Source organism: Coturnix japonica, chromosome 8, assembly GCF_054131305.1.
Source record: "Coturnix japonica strain WE chromosome 8, WE-NBRP24, whole genome shotgun sequence".
NCBI classification, from domain to species: Eukaryota; Metazoa; Chordata; class Aves; order Galliformes; family Phasianidae; genus Coturnix; species Coturnix japonica.
The window spans coordinates 9604467-9624161 of NC_140670.1; the positions used below are offsets into that span (position 1 = coordinate 9604467).

A 19695-nucleotide genomic window follows, 5' to 3' on the forward strand; every position below is an offset into this window, starting at 1 on the left:
CAGCATCAGCTCATTCAGCATGGTTTGCATACCGGCTGGTTCTGGCAGAGCACAGTTGTTCAAATGAAGCTTGGATGTTGCAGGTCTGTGTGGGATGGTCTCTGTGCTTGATGCCAACTCTGTCACTGAAATGCTGCCATTGCAGCAAGTTCACCAGGACAACATCTACTGCAGTTTTTTGGGTACAGGGGAAAATTAGTAAGTGTAAGGCATTATTAATATTTCTAGGCATTATTAATAGCACTGGTTCTTTATACTGCATGTTTTTAGAATATGAGATTCTTTAAACTGTATAATTCCCATGTCATAGAGGTTTCCAGAGCCATTCCTAGATTTGTCTTATCAGTTTGATTTTTTTTTATTTTTTTTTTTTTTAAACAACCATTGCACTTCTGAAAATATCACCAGTTGCTCACCTTTAGCTGGAGATGAAGCAAATCTTTTTCTTAGCAATTCTCCCTTAGAGCCATGAATGTGAGTCACTAATAAGTGATGAGAACTGAAACAGATGCCAGAAAATTAAAATCAATTGATTTTATGCATAGTATTAACAAGGCATTTTGTCTTGGTGACAAACACTGCTATCTTAAGTAAGCATTCATTTGACCTACTGGCTTTGATATCAGTTGGTATTAATATCCACGTAGTATTCATTATCAAGACTGCAGCTTTCAGGGATTTAGTGGAATAGTAAAGAAAGATACATTAAACAAACCTGTAAACAACAATCTTTAAAGGGAGAAAAACAAAAGGAAAATAAATTAAAGCTGGTCCAGTATTAAAGAGAGGATTAAGAAACACAGGCATTTAATGAATATTCTCCTGTAAATAGAAAACAGACATGACCTATGAAAATTTAATTTCTTTTGAAATCTTTGTCTATTATAATTCTTTTAAATTAGTATTTGTCTGAGATATTCAGAAGTTTCTGAAAGTTATATAACGTGGCCATAGGGATAAAATGAACAACAAATTGACAACCAAGACAAATGCATAACTAATGCTGTGTACTCAAGTGAACTGAACCAAAGCAGTTCACATGTTGCCAGAAAGTTGATTGAAGCTTTCTAAGAGCATCTGACTTTCAGTCCAGATCTGATTAATGAACTAATGCTTGCAAATATTTCCTCTGTATTGGAAGGCTGAAAGAATACTCTAGAATATAAAGGAGTCAAAATCATTTTCATTCCTTCCTGTTTTCCAAGCTGACATATCCCCATAAGACATCTTTGAACTTCATCCACTAACCCTTTGTGCAAAACTCCTGTTTGCTGGGTACATCAGTCAGAGTCACAGCTGCATCAGGAGCCTGAGTCAGTATTTGTTTGTGTAATGGGACAACTGCTGCTTGTTGTCACAACTGTGTTACACAGTATCATTAGTTTAGCCTGTATTCGGTCTTTTTTTTTTTTTTTTTTCCTTTTCTGTGAACTTCAGTAATTGCTAGGCAATATGCTGTCATGGTTTTGTGGACCTCTGCTAAGTCCTCTGGGATATGTTCCAATGATCCATGCTGCACATGATGTTATGATGTGGAATATTGACAGCAACATCACAAAACCATGACATATGCAAAAATATTTGCTATAAACTTTAGTAATTGAATCAATGTCAGTTCATATCAGATAAACCTATAGTTCAACAGGTTTCTTTGTTTTCATCATTTTACAGTATTATTTTACAGGTACAAGTTGCATGAGGGAAAAAAATAAATAGTTATTGTATCTGTAATCAAATCTGTTAGTACCAGGAAAGCTAGAGCATAATTTCCATTCTATGTTGCATTCCATATATAAGTTTCTCATCTATTAGACAAGAATCTGCATTAGATCTCATTGGAGATCTCTGCAAGTGAACAGAGACATTGTTTTTGGGGATGTATTTTTTATTTTTCTTTTAGGGAAAATAGCATTGGTGAAGTAAAGATTAAATTGTTGCTTCAGAGCCTAATCCTTTTAGTGTTTTAACAGCCTACAGAGAACTTAAAATTAAACAGCCATTCAAACTTATAATTAATGAATGGTAAATGGTAAAATGATATTACATGACAAAATAACTTGATTAACCTGGCAGCTATTAATGTTGATGATTTGGTCCCATTGAAGCAATACATGCAATCTCTTTGGTCAAGACTTTTCCAAAAGAAACAGAAACAAGATGCAGTGATTTGCTACCAATTTTGATCCAGTTTTATCAAAAGTCAGTACTGTTCAAATTGTGATTAATAAGATGACTATTCTGTTGCCACCATTACACTTTAAATGACCGTTCTTTTGCTCCTTCGGAGTGTAACACAAATGATAACCCTCTGAACAAAATATGTATTATAATATGAAATATTTAGTTACAGAGAGACATGACTGAAACGTTGAATACATCTGTCTGATTCATAAATATATTTTATTTGGTCTCACAAGAAGCAGGAAATGTCAGATCATACAAGAATCAATTTAGTTTGGGCACATTCAGCACAATTTTAACTGCCAAACATAGTTATTTACATCACTCCATGACATAAACATGATCTCTGCTCACATCTTTGCTTGAAAAGGCTGCCTTTATTGGTTCTTCTTTGCAGACCACATTTCCAGAGGCATAAAATCTGAAAAAAACCTGAGAAGAATTTGCTCATGTTATTAATTTCTCTTCATATTTAGATTACAGTAATGATCAGAGTATTTCTGTGGTCTCTGCATATGTTTCTGTGGCATTATTCATGTATGCATGTCCATTATAGCAGAGGTCATTTTTAACTGATGGTTGAATAATATCAGATTCTCTTTTCATCCTTTAATCTGACAGATGTTTCTGCCATAATTTGATTGAAGGGAACAAGGGAAATGTAAGAAAAATCAGTGTCAATTTAACTCACCACTGAGAGTGCTGGGTCTTCAAGCAGAAACAACTATGTAATCCTTTCTGGACTAGATTTAAAGAGCAGCACTATTTTCTTCAGTGGCTTTCATCATCATCCTCTCAGCCTTTCCTCATACAAAAATCTGAATAACAAAACATTATTTTCATATGGCTGCTGTCTGAGAAACTTTGTGATATTTCACAGGCAGGGCTACATAGCTGGAAAGGGATTGATCTTACATGAAGGAGTGTTTTACCTTTTAAACTACTGTGGGAGATCAGTAACCTTTAGACCTTAAGTCCAAGTACGTACCATGTGAAAATCAGTCAAACAAGTGGCGTTGGAGGAAAGAACGTACAACTAGTTTGTATCTGGTGTAAATATTTGAGAATGAACGAGTGTTCCAGCTAAGAAAGAAGACTGGTTCACATTCCCTTTTTAGTAGTAATTCATTAGCTGCATGGTCACTTTTTCAGTATGAATCATGGAATGTCTTGGGAATGTCTTAAAAATCACCTCTTTCCAGCACCTGCCCTGGGCAGGTTTGCTAGCAACTAAACAAGGCACCAAATCAAGTTGCCCAGGGCCTAGATCTGGAAGCAACTTTTCTTCCTTAACCATTTAATGAGATATAAGTGCCCCTCTGAAATGCTGTCCTGAAGGTAGCATTCTTTTAAATTTTGTGACTGCATATGGTGTGTCACAATTGTTTTATATGACTTCAGATACTGGGAACAGTACTATAATATATTTTCATTAATGACATGGGTGGTAAGACAGTGACCCACTGACAAGCTGCAGATAGTGAAAAACTGGGCGGAGTGGATGTACCATCATTCTGCAGGAGAAATGGGTTAACAAGACTGCCATAATGTTCAACAAAGGAATTATTTGTACAAATACGTGAAGTCTTGCCCTGCCAGTATTGGGCAAGCTGCCCCCACTGCAGCTGCATTGCATTTGAAAGGGAGGTTCACTGCAACACCAGTACCTTGAGACCAGTCTGCAGGTTGCCCTGTAGCCCACATCCTTAAAATTTCCCAGGTTTTAGATCACACCTTAGCATAATATAGAGTAGACATAAAGTGTACAATATATAGTGTAGAATAAAGTGCAGGCACTTTTTTCTTATCTCTACAGCTACTTGTAGAAATAGTGGTTTCTCTTTGATTTCTTTTACCACTTTGTTAGTTATTATTTTGTCAGGATGGACTGGAAATCTTCCCTTTCATATTTCCATGACAGTAATCGCATCTAAAATTGCATGAATGGGTTGCAGTGATGACAAAACACCACTGCAATTCCTCTCTGTGATAAGGCACTTAAATTCTGTAGTGACCTCCAGAAGCAGCACACAGCAGGAGGGTTGCAAGGGCTTCTTCCACTGAATAGTTTTAAGGCTGATCATAAAGTACTCTTTGGATATAAGCTCCTTCTAGATTATTTTCATCTAGGAATAAAATACAAGTGAGTCAGCAAGAAAAATCCTTCAGCATCATCTAAACTCTACAATATTTTTCAGATCTGATTGTGGGCAGAAAGCCCTACTGCATGTGGGGAAAATTAATAGAAAATGGCCTATTAGTGTCTTTATAGTTAAGACTCAACAATGCAGTGATTTGTATTTTCTATTTAGTCACACCCACTGATGTAAGAAATATATGAAAATGTTGGTGTGACCTTGCTCAAGCAAACTGTGTAAAAATGAAGGAAGCAAAGCTTGTATATTGGAAATCATGCAGTAATAAAACCTGTGGTGGGTTTTTTTTTTTGTTTTTTTGTTTTTTTGTTTTTTTTTGCATTGTACAGCTCGCCAACTATGCCAATACAAGATAATAGTTTAGGGAAGTTACATGACTAAAGAATTAGAAATGTAACTGGGGAAGGAAACATAATGTTGGTTTTGTGGTAGTAGCTCATTTTGTATGATAAAACTAATTTGTAATTTGATCTCTAAAGCAGAATGCAAGCATACTGAAGCACTTGAAAGATTATTACAGGGGAAAGGAAGTGTGAAGACTGAAATAGTTTGACAGCAGTACAGACAAGGGCAGAAGAACTCTTATGGTGAATAGTGTATTCATAAGAAAGCAATTCGGATATTAGAAAAAGCAGATGAAGTTCCTGGGAGGGAGAACAGAAATAGCTTATGCACTAGGTTCAGGTTTATTATTAGTGGTAGTATTATTAAATATAAATATTAATTAAATAAATTAAATATAAATTAAAATAAAATAAAATACATTAAATATAAATTAAATATAAATTAATTAAATTAAATATAAATATTAAATATTATTAAATCTCATTTAACTTCCTGGGTTTTTTTGGGGGTTGTTTTCCTTTTTTTTTTTTTTTTTTTTTTTTCCCCTTCATGTGAATATTTTTTAATATGTTCAGGCATGAGAAGAAAGTTACTGAACACAGAAACTGACCTTAGAAAGCACAGCTCATTATTAAGGAGTTCCCTAGGCTAAAAACAGAAGCAAAGGAGTGCGAGTGGCTTCATGCAGTACTGCAGGTCAGGAGTCTGGGCAGGCAGAACAGTGTCCCTGCAACCAGCTTCCTTTCTCACGTGGAGCAGGTGAATGATTTTTTGTAGGGTAATGATGTCTTTTTCTGCCTGCACATTTTTCTTTTTAACGGCTGATGAAAGGACTTCTAGCAAAGCAGGGATAGGAGCATTTACTGCTAAGTAGAACCAAGTGAAACCTGTCCATTCCCTGGAAAATATGATGTGTATAGCGAAATCCAAGTAATACACTCAAAGAAAATTCTCTTGATTAATCAAATGTTTCAACTGATATTGAGTATTCCATTCTAGAATAATGTCAAGAATGAAAGAAAAGTTAATTTCAGTGGTTCAAGATATTTCTCACCAGAAATAGTAATACATTATCTATCTATCTATTTATTTATTTATTTACATCAGTATCTGATTTCTACCTCTGTGTTGGGAGGATGAAGGTCAAAGCCATTGAGTGCAAAGGGCTGAAGAGCAAACATCTTTCTCACAAGGTATGTGTGTGTGTATATATATATGTGTGTGTGTGTGTGTGTATATATACACATTTTTTATGGACAATTCCCCTCTTATTAAAATTCTTTGTAGGAATATAAATTGATAAATTTGTTAAAATACCCTAGCGGTATTTGAGGATGTGTTTGTTCCTGGGTTATTAAGGGAAGGGTCACGTAGATGCAGTTCCTCACTGAAAGAGTGTAAAATGATTGTTTAAATAGTTTTTTGGTCTATTAGGCTTCTCACTAATCTTTTGGGGGAACTCATTAACACGCTTCAATGCTAAAAGGCATGAAGATAGTTTTCATCAAGTAAAATTGTTAGTGATGTATATCACGCATGACGTGCATTGTAATTGGTGTTTATGATTTGAGAAACCTTGTCATAGCAACTGATACATTGCATAAATCAGTGCATTCTTAAGAGGTGAAAAACACAGGGAAATTTGATTGTTGGTTCTCAAATGAAACAACAATCTTTTTTTTTTTTCTTCTTAAAATATGGTATAAATGATTTACTTCTTCTGCACACTGAAGATTTTTAGGCACAATGCTCGAGTTAAGAGCAGAAATACTGAAATGCTTTTTCCTGTGTCCTTTAAGTCAGGTAGAAATAGCTAATCATATGTCAGAAGCAAGCTTTGGGCTATGATTAATCCCACATATTGAGAACTGTTTTTCAAGAAACTGTTTTTGAGAGGGCATGAGCCCTTTGGAATGAGAGACAGCTTTCCAGACAAGAATGTTTTAAACATTCTGTTTGTTGACTAGATACCTGGTGAAGGAACTCAGCTGAATTCATTTAAAAGAATTATTATTCAGGATCTCAAACCTTTTCAGATGACTGTTATCCTGGCTTGAAGTCTGATAATATTTCTTGGCAGGATAAAGAACACCTGGAAATGTTAAAAGTGGTAGGACATAAATATACATGTATATAGGACATAAATTTCTGTTTAAATGTACTTTTTTCTACATTTACTGTAATTCATCAGTGCTTTGATAATGAACTGACAGCTATATGAGATTTTTGCTTTTCAGTACTTATATGGGATTAAACTGCAAGAGAGAAACTTCTAATGGTAGAGTTATCAAATAATGCTTTTTCATGCAGATAAGGAAGGTTGTGAACCCAGGGCCTGCTCTTATTGTCTTCATTTACAGTTGTCAGCAGTGGTAATGAACAATACACGTGCAATCTCAACCATCAAATGACTGTGTTAGTGAAAGATGTAAGAAGAGATCTACACAACCTGCAGAAAAAAATGCTTGAAAGATTTAATATAATATCTGAGTGCTGATCTCATCTGCCTGCTAAGAATTTCCTCCTGTTTACACAGGGCCTTGCAATTGCTTACACCTCTTTATCTTGAAGTTAAAGCTGATAATAAACGTAACAATACCTTCAACCCCTAAAACTGTATGTTCAGCCCATAACTAAAATCCTATTTTTTTGTATGCACATTGATACAGGGAGATAATATTGTACTGTAGATTTAAGTTGCTCTGATTTATTAAGCAGAATGCAACATATATGTGGAAATATTCTGCTACAGAATAAGCAGAGGGAAGGCATGCACCCTAATTTTGAGTTTATAGAGAATTTTTGCCTGACATATAAAATTCCACTGGGTTGGGGTGGTTTCTTCTTTTTCATCAAATTAAGGGTTGTAATGTGGGATTTAGACTTTATCATCTATTTGAGAATGATGATTGTAATGTGGTTGTAATGTGGGATTGTAATGAGGGTTGTAATGTGGGATTTAGACTTTATCATCTATTTGAGAATGATCTTTCAGACAGTCCCAAAAGTCTTCATCACTAGTGAAGAGGCCATAGAGCAAGCAGAGTAGTACAGAAAGGATCTGTGGCAAGGTTTCCAACAGTTTCAGTAGCTCTCAAGTTCTTTATCTTGGGAAAAGCTCACAGAGCAATTAATTGGAAAGTATTTGTTTTGCTTGCAGACTGTACCGTTCTGGTTAGCATACTTCAGTCCCACTTTTCCTGTAAGGCTGGGATATTTCTATTCATTGTCCCATCCAGTGAAGTGGACAAGATATTTTTAATTATTTGTGATACAGTTGACAGGCATCTTTTACTTATGTCCCGAGGAAAACTCGATATAAAAAGTTGCTTATTTTCTCTGCGTGGCTATTATTGAAATGGTTGAGAGCTTCTTTAAGAAATTGTGCTGGTTTGATTTTCTGAAATTACTTCGCAACAATTTTCATTTTATGTTCCCATTTTTGGCTGACCAAGGTCTGTTTGAAATGAGTGTGTACATGAGGTAGAGTAGCTAATGAAACTTAGGCAACTTTTACTACTTGTAGTATAATACTTGCACAGGTGAATCGTGAAGCAGATGTTGCCTTCCTCTTCTCATAACAACAAGGTCAAAATTACCCATAGCTGTTGTATTTCTGAAGTGAATCAAACTGTTTATGACTTTTCATTCCCCAAACAGAAAATTGGAGAGCAGCAGAGAGGTGCAAAGTAACCTCTTTTTCATTTCTGTGTATAACATAGTTTGCATTCTCTAGCAACCGTTTAAATAGCAGTATAACTTGTATCTAATTTAGGACAAAAGAAAGCTTTGGCTCACTTGTATAGAAGGAAAGGATGGTTATTGAAATGGTGAGAATCTGAGGTCCTGAAGAGTTTATTTACAGTAGTTTCTTTTGAGGACTCCCACCACTTTCACCCTTTGCTATATTAACTCAAAACTCGTTGCTGAGTTTCCCTTTATAACGTTCTAAAAGCTCCCAGATTTACATCACACAGTAGTATGAAACAGAGGGAAACATGATAAATTGAGTAACAACTACAGATAAAGTCAGTTCAGAAATATGAGAGTATTGGCCTAATTTCAAGCTCTTTGGTCTCTTTTCTATTATTAACATTAACTCTAAGAAATATTTCAATAGCCAAGAGGGCTAAATCTTTTGATCTCAAATTCATAAAGCTCCATATTTAACAAGAACAGCAAATAGAACAAGAGAAAAGTGTATGTGCTGATATGACTATTATAAAATGTAGAACTGAAGTTCAAATCCATCAATAAAATAGAGGAAATTTATATGAACATTAAATGAAATTATAGATATATTACTAAAAGCAGCTGCATTATTAGAGTTAATTACCAAAACTAAATATTGGCCCCTATTGATTACTGAATGCATTCTATTGTAAATTACAGAACGAGGAGGATTTATCCTCGCCAGTGTAATAAGGCAAAGTCTCAACATCTGAGCACAATGAATAAATGCTTTAATTAAAATGGAGAAGCCAGTCTTTCTTTGGTACATTGTATGTTTTGTATTAGAGTTTTAGATTTACTTAAGATATTCAGATGTTTGCCCTAAGAGCATGCTTGACTGGGTAGAAAATTAATACTTTTTGGGCAACACCACAAGTAAGAAGTATGTCATTGTTCTGGCAGAAGTCCAGTGCTTCAAGGTCCTTGAGCATGAGATGCTTTTTCAAATTTAAAATTAACACAGACAGAATAGAACTACTTTGAAACAACACAAACATCCATATTAAAGCAGAATCTGTATTGTGGAGAGGAGAGAAGGTGTCTTACTTTTGTTAGTACTGAATTCTGTATGTTTGTATGACCTGCCTGGACAGCATTACCTCAGAAAAGGCTGCAAGTGCACAGTAAGAGCAAGCAGTGGCTGGAGACCCATGGGCACAGGACACAAAATTCCCTATTTAGCAAAAGCAGTGAGGAGGCTGTTAGATGGCACTGTCTTTTCTTATGGCAAGACTAATATTCCCAGGTGAGATGCCCACATTTACTGGTAATAACTAAGTCCAAGTTCAAAAAAGCCATGGAAGCACTTGCTGACAGTAAGGGGACAATCTGTCCCTTTCTTTCTTACAGTCTCCCTTTAGAAACTGAAAGGCCACTCTGAGGTCTCCCAGGAGCCTACCAGAGTAGCTTGTATCTATTGCTATTTTGAAGCCAAAGCAAAATACAAGATTAATGTTGCACTATTTAGCTGTGTATTTCATGTCAAAGTTTATTTTTTATTTTTTTCCCCAAAATTTTTCAATCAGGTTTTCATCAAAACTCGTGTAAAAGCTCTGCAGACCTTTGAGATCAGACTAACAGGCTTGTAGGTTGAATGGGCTGAAACCACCAAGGAAAGATTGAGTGGTATTTGCATACCCCTGTCCTCCTCTACAATGTTGTTTTTGGTTGGTTTTTTTTGTTTGGTTTTTTTTTTGTTTTGTTTTGTTTTTTCCTTTCATTTGATCTATATCTTTCTGAGGGATAAATAATGTTTTGCTGTTTGCTGATTTGGGGCTGCAATAATCCCATACTGTGATGGGATCCTGGGGAAAAGGTCAGGTGATATCAAGTGCCTCAAAGTGAAATAGTAAAGATTTAGGAATGCCGACTCAGAAGTGCCTGTAGAAGAACTGTGACAGTGACTAGTTTCATGCAGAGAGAGAGAGAAGACAGATCTGTTTCCAAAAGGATGCATTCTGCTGGAGAAAGATGAAAACCGGTATCCATAAAGTTGACACTCCGTGTCATAAACAGTGCTATCAGTGACATTGTTGTCTGGTCTGGGAGAAGTAAAATCAAAAGAGGAATTTTGTGGATTACTCAGAGTTAGGAAAATACAGAAGATTACAGAGTAAGTCATTTAGCTTAAATAATTAAATACTTTTTGAAACAAAAAGTACTCAGGTTTATTGTGGAACAGATAAAGATGAAACATGATTCCTCTGAGTGATTGTTCTGGGAAGGACATCTTTCATGTTTTCAGATTCCTGTGAGATGACAGCCATTTTGTTTTCCGCATTTCTAGATTGTCTATGTTGTAAGACATAAATATTTTGTGCTATGCCCCAGTGATCTTGCCTTTGTTCTGTTTCCTGTGAGATAGAAGAAATCAGTGTAGACTGAAGATGGTTTCCATTGCTTATGGCAATCACAATTTGAAGAAAAAGGTCTTCAGATTCCTAATTAACATTTCTATTCACAATATTGAGTGAGGATAAGAAATACATACATGAGTACAACTTTTATTTCGAAAGTCCATACAGTGAGTTTTACTTTTTATTCCTTGAATACTCTAGCCAGTGTTAGTGGGCTAAGGCTTTGTGAGTGTCACTGGAGTCACAGAGTTCAATAATATGGGCTGTGTTCTACTCTTGGCCAGATTACAGCTGTGAGCCAGGGTGGCTGGAATAAGGTAAGGTGCTTGTGTCCTGATACTAGTTTTATAAAATCTGTAAGATTAGAAGGATCAAACCTTAGCCTTGTTAAAGCCAGGCATTTCCTCTTGACTTGGATGCCTTTCAGCTGAACTTTGAGAGGCATTTGAGAAAATCCAGGTTCAGTGTGAAAAAGCTGCTTCTAACCTTTGTGTACGTCATCTCCATCTGAAGAGAAGTGGCTCTGTACATTTCTTACCTTCAAAACTCCATTGGGAATGCTATCGTTTTGATCTTATATCTGTTCTGACATAGGTATCTCCCAGTTTTGCCAAGGGAAATATATTTATTTTATGATTGATATCAAAGTTTCCTCATGTGTTATCTGCCTGGGGCTGACATTATGTTATTCTTCTGTAGAGGCCTACATACCAGGGCTTGTAGGACTGTTCTCTGGAGTTTCTTGGCTTAAAGCCTGAACATGGATTTACCAGCTGGTATTAGCTGCTGCTTCTGTCACATTAGCTTTACCTTAAAAAGACAGGAAGGATCAGATCCTGGAGCAATAGCAGTAGTAAACACTCTTGTCTTTTACTTCTATCAGAAGGGCAAAAACCAGGGTCAAGACAGCGTATTGGAATTCTCTTGCTGTAACAAGCAACTACTCATAAAGGCTTGATTAACTCTGTAAACTGACCCTTCACTAATTCCAGGAAGGTCCCTCTTAAAGCCTGCTGGAGCTGTTGAAGATCTTGAAAAAGCAAAGAAAAAGGCCTTTGAGCTGTGACCAGTCACCTACGAATGGAACCTAGAAATTTCGGGGTCATGTATTTGTCATTTTGTCATTTATTTGTGCTCTTATTTGCATTGCATAAGAGTTAATCCTTCTCAGACTGCATGGAGCAGGCAAATCCATTGCCCACAACATATGTCTCAGATTTTACTTAAACCTCAATCAGGTAATTTTCCTTTCACAGTTCTTGCAATTTTATGGAGCCGTTCCAGTGACATAAATACTTCCTGAGCTTGTCTCTGAACACTCTGTTACTAAGTTACCATGCATCAGCCAAGCAGAGCTGGCTTATGACACCAAAGTCAGTTTTAACTGTTGTGTTTAGTTGGTACTTAGTTGTTGTTTTCACCATTCTTTGTGAAATAGCAGCTAAGCCAACTCTAACTGCTTGAGATTTGATGTGGACTCCAAGCAGACATAGACAATTACTACAACACACTTGCCACAGAGTAATGATTGCAGCACAGTAAGCTGGCCAGTTTTCCGGAGTTTTCCCTGTCACAAGGACTGTTCTAGGTCTTAGTGCTCACTGAGTGAATATTCACTAAGAGTGAATAGCTTGGAAGGCAAAAGAATCCCCATTTTTGTTAAGCAGTGTCTGACTTCTGTTTCAATCTCAAAATCACACAAGTTTTATGAATGTGAGTGCAATCACTGGAATGTATAATCCAGTCTTAGTCAAATTAATTTCTTAACTCTTCTCCTGTGATGAATTGTTCCGGATAATTTTTTGTTGTATTAAAATACCCTGTAAATTAATTTTTAATGTACTTAAATGTAGCCTTTGTGAGTTCATTAACAGTATGTTCTTCTTGATATCATGAGAGCACACTTGATCTACCCTCCCTATATACTTTATTATCTTGGGCTCTTCTGGCATATCCTAAATTAGTTAATCATCGATGTGAACTTCAGTCTACTTAATTTTTGTTCTTATGAAAATCTCCAATTCCCTAGCAGTGCTCATTGTCTTCCTCTTGGACCCCTGCTGCTTTAGCTTTAGTGTTCTTGAAAGAATGCTTTTGATTTGTATGAGGTCATTATAATTATCTCTCTATTTTCTGTTCTCTACTCCAGCATTTGTCTTTGTTCTGAGTAGCCTTGCCCATTCATCATTGGTTTTGTAAGATCCTGTTGTATACATACAGTGCTGTGAGAAAACAATTTTTCTTCAGTTTTGCATGGCAGTGGGTATAGATCAGAATGCTGTCATAACATTGGTGATTGGAAACTTGAGACTAAATCAAAGACACTAAATATAGAAGTCACAAACATTTCATATGCTATGTCACTGACAGTAATAGAAGCTGAACCAAGCTTTTTAATGGAATTATTGGTATGGAAAATGAGGTTCATACAAGCTGCCTTGTTGAATTCATGTTGTCTTGATTTACAGCACATAGCTCCAGTCATATAGGTGGATACTTTAAAATATTCTGAAGTATTGACAGTGTTCTGAAAAAGTTCTTTATGCTGATATAAAACTCTGAAAATAATGAGACAATCATTGATTCAAAAGATACCTTTGTTTACTGACCGGAGAGTAAATAATGTGTAAGAGGATGAGCAGAACTTACAGTAATATGCTTTTTCTTTAGCAGACTGTAGGAGTGTGTGGTTTAGGCCAGAATACTATTATTATTTGAAGGTTTGTAAACTTAAAGTAAGTCATAGACCATATGACATTATATGATAAATTCAGCTTAAATGATCTAAATTCTGAATATATTAGAACTATGACAGTCTAGTGCCAGTCTAATAAAAGGAATGAAACAATCGTGTAGAAAAAAGTTAATGAAAAAACATAAAGAGCTATTCCCTGTACTGGAAAAAGTTGCAGAAGGCAGAACATTGTTACAACATGTAAATACATTACATGTTAAATATATAAATAAAAATTATTATACTGTTGGATACTTCTTTTTTGATTACTGGCTGAATTAAAAACTTCTTTTAATAAGTCAATGTATTGATACTTACAATCAGTTTTCTTCACTTAAAGAATTGTCCACAATTGCAAATGCTATTAGAGGTTATCATCCAGTGATTTTGGAGAAAATGGCCTCAACTTGAAACTTAATTATTCCAAAACTCTTGTTTCTCCTTCTTCTTACCCATTTCTGTCCTTCCCTAACAACACATATGTGCTATTTTTTACATCCATTTTTTTTCTTCATTTCCTTCAGATACTAATGCTAACTCCTGTTTTTCTCTTGCAGCTTTTTCCGTACCCATTCCACAGCTGAATCTCTTGGGCAGAGCAAGAACATGTACCTGTGCCCCTTATAACATGTCCTTGGGCAGTAGAAAGGTTTATACATCCCATATGGAACTTTATGACTTCAGGTAAGAAAGAAGTAATTAAAGCATATGAATTTTAAGAGAACTGTTTATATGCAAATATATTAGTGGAAGTCTGTGATTCAGATGTCTGTGGGCTAAATTATGGAAAAAGTATTGCTCATTTAAAAATTCATTATAAAGAACATAAAATGAATTTCAAAATATGTTATGAAATAAGAACTAGTGAAATCCCCAACCACTGTAAAGCCGTCTGAAGTATGACACAGTATATTTTTTCTTTCTATTATAATTCCTGATTTTAATTATTTATTGATGTATGTTATGAATTATTTTTTCCATCTTCGGGTCAATTGCTTTTAGTAACTAGCTTTTACACCACCACTTTTAATGGTGGTGATTTTTGTTGTTGTTGTTTTTTAATGTTAAAACTCAGAAGGTATTTCCAATTTTATTTATCGCAAGTTCCTGCTTGTTTAATAATGGATGCCGTGTTTTGACTGTTCTAGCAGAGATTACTGTTGCAATTCCCTATCTTGATCAAACTGTACAGATTGCATACTATCAATAACCTAAAATTAATATTTTGCAATAATGTGGTCTCACTATAAAAATGAAACCATGAGTATAATATAAAAATCTTGATATATAACTCTTACTGTGAATTACTGTTGTGTAGGCATGGAATATACAAATTATGTTATTATACAGATAATGTCGTTATCGGATTAATTCTTGTTCTGAGCAGTCCATGCTACCCTGCTCAGAAGCCTTGTCATTTTCTAGAGATAGGAACAGATATCTTATTTGGTACGTACACATACACACATATTTGTACTTTTACCTGTTTTAGTGAAATATTCACCATTTTGTTCTTACTATACACAGATCTGCTTCCCAGCTTTGCCTGAAGTTGTATCTGTAGAATAGCTGTAGAGCTTATTCCTCCATGTGTGTCAGTCAGAAGACTCTCTGGTACTGAGGAATTCCCAGCTGAGATGCAATTAGCAGATATTTTGCAAAATGCAGGTATATCTTTCATCGTTCTCTTTAAGACTTTATTTGTGGTAACATCATGAAACCATATGCTTTGTGGGGCAAAGACTGCATGAGGGAGGGAGGTCCCTGATTAGAATTGGAGAGGACACTGAGATACAGTTAAGCACTATAAACCTGAAACTTGAGAAAAACTGTGTGACATACATGTTGACGCCTTTAAAACAGAATGTGGAAGACTGGTAGACTCATCATGTGGAATTGTTTGCTAGGAAGCTGGAAAAGGATAGGAATAGAGGTTAATAACTTTAGAGGACAATGCTTAAAGAGTTCTTACTGCTGACAAAGACCATCCTTGTTTACTTTTTTCACTTATAAAGCAGAAAACATAAAATCTTACCTGGTTACTTTCTAGGATGAGTCAGTCCAATGGGAGTGATGAGTTAACTCGCTGAGTATTTACTGCTGCCATTCTACTTTATCAGTAACTAAAGCCCTAAAGTATCAATGAAAGTACACCAATTAGTTTAGACATTACAGATTAGTCTCTGAAATAATTCTAGCAGTTCTAATATGATTTGGTGCATAGGCTGTAGCAGTTATTCAGGAATTACAAACTTCATCAAGATTTATTGGGTGACATCTTTATCTGTTCCAGACTTAACTCGTCAATACAGTAGTGGATGGTGACAAATGTCTTAATATTTCAAGATCCTTTTTATAAAACAGTGGATGTAACTTTTTAGAGGAGATACTGTACTCTGTTAAGAAGCCACCAGTGTTCAAAGGTTTGTACATTTTTTTCTGTACCTTCTTAGGAAAGCACTAAATGTAAGGGTACATTTATCAGTTAAATCTGAGGAAGAATGAGGCTAACACATTCCTGAAAGTTGAAGGACTGGTTTGTGTCGTCTTCAAGGGAATTCTCCAAATCTGCTGACCTTGTTAAATTGACTTGTGCTGTTACAAATCCTAAATTATACTGAATAATATTCAAGTAAACTACAGCCAATATTTTTCCACTCTTGATGTGTCACAGGTGTACACTGATATATTTTTAGAGATGTGTTAGGTGAACTGATGGTCACATGTGCTGAGAATGGTGGCTGAAATGCCTCATTCTGTGCATTTCAGCTCAATTTAACTCTGTAGTCGTATCAGAATTAAGTAGCCTCTTTGCTATGAGGCACCTTGTGCTCAATGCATGTTCTGTCACAGTAAAACCAATCTCAGAAAAATCAGTTTTGTAGAGGGGCTGGAAGTTTTACAGTGACTTACTTTTCTGCATTTTTCCTCATCTACATACTTACACAAATACTGCTTGAATTAGGCTTTTAAAAGTTTCACTGCATAAATACCACATGCTTCTCTCTTGCACAAGTGCAAAGCAAGTTGCCTTCCCTGTGACACTGCCAAAGTAGGACTGTATGAGGACTGCTCCAAAAGTATCAACTCTGATTTTATTATGTTGGCCTGTGGCATCACAGGTAGATGTTGGTGGTAGGGCAGTAGGGGTTGAATCTTCCTGCCAGTATTCCATTATGTTTTGTTGCCATGCAACAGATGGCAGAAGAGGGGCAGTCTGACAGATGGTGTCTGACATGGAGGTGTGTATGAAGCAAAGGTATGAAACTGAGCTCTTCTGTGTAAAAAATAAAACAAAATAATGGCACCTATTGACATTAATTGATGCCTATTGAACACTGAGGGTGACCAACCAATGGATGTGAGCATGGTGAAGCAATGGGTTGTATGTTTCAGCAGTGGTGACATCAGCACTTGGTCACCTCCATGTGAGCATGGCACGTATGCTCTTTTCATGAATGGTGAAAATATATAGCTAATGATGGTGACTATGTTGATAAAAAGAGTTTTATGGCTGAGAATTTGCTCTATCAAATAGGGTTACTGTGCTCTTTGTGTCTTGGGCATCCCTAGCACCAAAGCAGCACTTCTTGAGGTTGACAGTTTACTAGTTGAGAATTCTAGGTGTGCTTCCCAAACAAGTGGTTGAATCTATAGATAGCAGAAGCTACAGAAGTCTGAGAAAATTAAAGCTATGAGTGCATACACGTACATCTGCATCTCTGTGTGTCTATGTCTGGAACTTGTGTTTTGTTCTTATTGCTCTCAAGTAGAAGTGCTATAAAATTTTTAAGCAGCTGCCCTTTCTGATAGGTGCTACCTTGGGGCTCATTCCATTGTTCATTGAAAGTCAATGACAAAGATCCCATTACCTTTAATCTTGCAGGATCGAGGCTTTAAATGAAATAGCCAATCCTGCTAAGCTTTTTCCCATGAATATTCACTTGAACTGCACTATGGTATTGCTTTTGAATTCACCGACTTGTTTCTGCAATAGCTCTTCATAAATGTTTTCAATCAGTATTTGGTCAGTACCAATGGATGTCCATGGAAACATAAGTTCAGCAAACATTCAAACAAAATTATTATAAAAGAATTTTAATTAATAAGCACAATTATTTATACAAGGAATCTGATGCAGAGATGTTACCCTGCAAATGAAAATCCAGAAGCAGACTGTGATTCTTGAGTTTGGAAATATTTAGAAAAGGCTTGCATTTGAACCCCAGATGCTTCTGAATAATGAACGGTTGACATGCAGTCCACGAACCAGGAATTATTTGCCAATGTAGGTAGGGGTATAAAGAATTCAGTCTGGCTCTTTGCTTACTTGTGCCATCCTGTCCTTTACAACAATCAGAAAATAGTGTGTAATTTTCTAAAAGACAAAATTTTTACTTTGTAATTGTGAACATTGTTTTTTTGGGGTACAGTCTTTTTCCATTGAGGTGGCAGAGTTACTCTGTGTTTTAGTAGATCCTGCTACTTTTCACTGGTGTTGATGTTCCCCTTCCTACAAAAGCCAAATTTATTCAGACCAAAGTGCCTCTGCAAGGATTCTTCATATGCCACATGTGTTATGTTATTCCAGGAGGGAACAGAAAAGAAAATACTCTGCAGAATTGCTGCAGAAAACAATTTTTGTTCCTTGCATTATTGTTTTATCTATTCGACTTCATTATGGGAGTAGAACTGAATGCAAATGAGAAAAACAAACCAATCCCAGATACCCATTTTGTTGGATTTAACTTAGGAATTGAATATCCAGCTTGTATTTTTTTCTGGGCAATTTGCAAGTCAGATTATGTGAAAATCCAGACAGTGTACATTTTTGTCCTGGGTGTAGGAGCATTTCAGCTTTCTCTCATCATTGTTTTATGCAGAAAGTGGTGATAAAAGCCCTCTCACTTCAGGACTGTGGATATGATGATTATCTGCCTCCTCTGTGCCTCTGTCTCTCTGGGTTCTAGCAGCGTGCTTTAGAAGTCCAGCGACATCTCTGTTCTTCTGATGATATGGGTTTTCTTTTGTTTTCCATCTCTTACATCTTTTCCTTGCAGAATCTGAGTAAGTAAGAAAATAATGCTTTCTTTAGGATAACCTTTTCTTGCCCCACATTACTAACATATTACTCTTTTATACAAAGCAACAAAATCTTCTGTGAGAAATTATACAGTGATGCTTTCTTTCACAATGATTGTTCATGACTGTGCACATGCAGCTCTTTTATCTGATGGGCTCATTTTTCAGCTCTGGGGCTGGATGAATTTTTATTTGAATCTTCTGAGCTGGGAAGGTTGGGAGGAAGGCATTTGCATTTTAAGTAACTTTTGCCAGTAAGGTTGATAGAGCAGTGAGTTCTATAAGTGTAGGAAGGAGATGATCTTCATTTTGTCTTATGTCTTCTCCATCAGATATGTTATTACCCATCGTTCCTCTTTCTCTGTACTTACAACCCTTTTGGGAACAAGTTCCTGGGATGTGAGAAGCCAGGCTTTCTCATCTGCTATTAAACACTAGGGCTGTTCCCAATATCCACAGCTCTGATCTTAATTCCCCATACGCTTATTTGTTTTCTGTGTTTTGTTGCAAGACTGTAATGTTTTCTTCCAACATGAACACTTGATTGACACCCACTAATTCTGTTAACTTTTAACACACTCTCCTACCAGTAATTCTTGCCCTTCCTTTGTTACCCTTTCAGGATGGCCTCCTCCCCACCCCCGCCAGTTATCTGTAGGAGCCACACTGGTTGTATGTGAATGCCTGAGCTTAGAAAAAGTCTTGCTAAATGTTATAGGGGAAGAAGTCTCTTAAATTGCATCCTGTTTTGGGTTCTTCATGACATAGTATTCTTAGGTCTTATGGCAATTTAGTGGTTTGCTTTTAATCCATTGAGGAAAGCCATAGCCAAATTGTTAATATAATACATACTGAAAGCAGATTATTTTACTCTTTGAATTTATTCATTGAGTGCTACAGAAAAAGTTCATCTCTGGTTATTAAAGACGAATATCAGCAGGAGTCAATGGAAATAATTCCATTGACTTCAATTGGATTAGTATCAGTTTCAGATGAAGTAATTACAGGAAATGACTGTGTATGTACTGCTGCTGAAATGCATAACTCATAGAAATACCAAACTGAAAGAAATACCAAGCTCAGTTCCTTTTGGTCAGAGACAGGCAAT

The 19695-nt window shown here is 36.0% G+C and overlaps 1 protein-coding gene across 2 annotated transcripts in view; it reads left to right on the forward strand.

Annotated features, from left to right (window-relative positions):
• Window positions 1–19695, forward strand: part of LOC107315661 (uncharacterized) — a 225333-nt gene that overhangs the window by 184291 nt on the left and 21347 nt on the right. The window contains exons 4-7 of one of the 2 annotated variants that reach the window (XM_085554026.1): window positions 5790–5875; window positions 14063–14189; window positions 15033–15173; window positions 15799–15928. In XM_085554026.1, coding sequence (XP_085410152.1) covers window positions 5790–5875; window positions 14063–14089 — 113 coding nt within the window. In that variant the 3' untranslated portion in view covers window positions 14090–14189; window positions 15033–15173; window positions 15799–15928. The remainder of the gene's footprint in view (window positions 1–5789; window positions 5876–14062; window positions 14190–15032; window positions 15174–15798; window positions 15929–19695) is intronic. The other variant, XM_085554025.1, reaches the window with a different exon arrangement.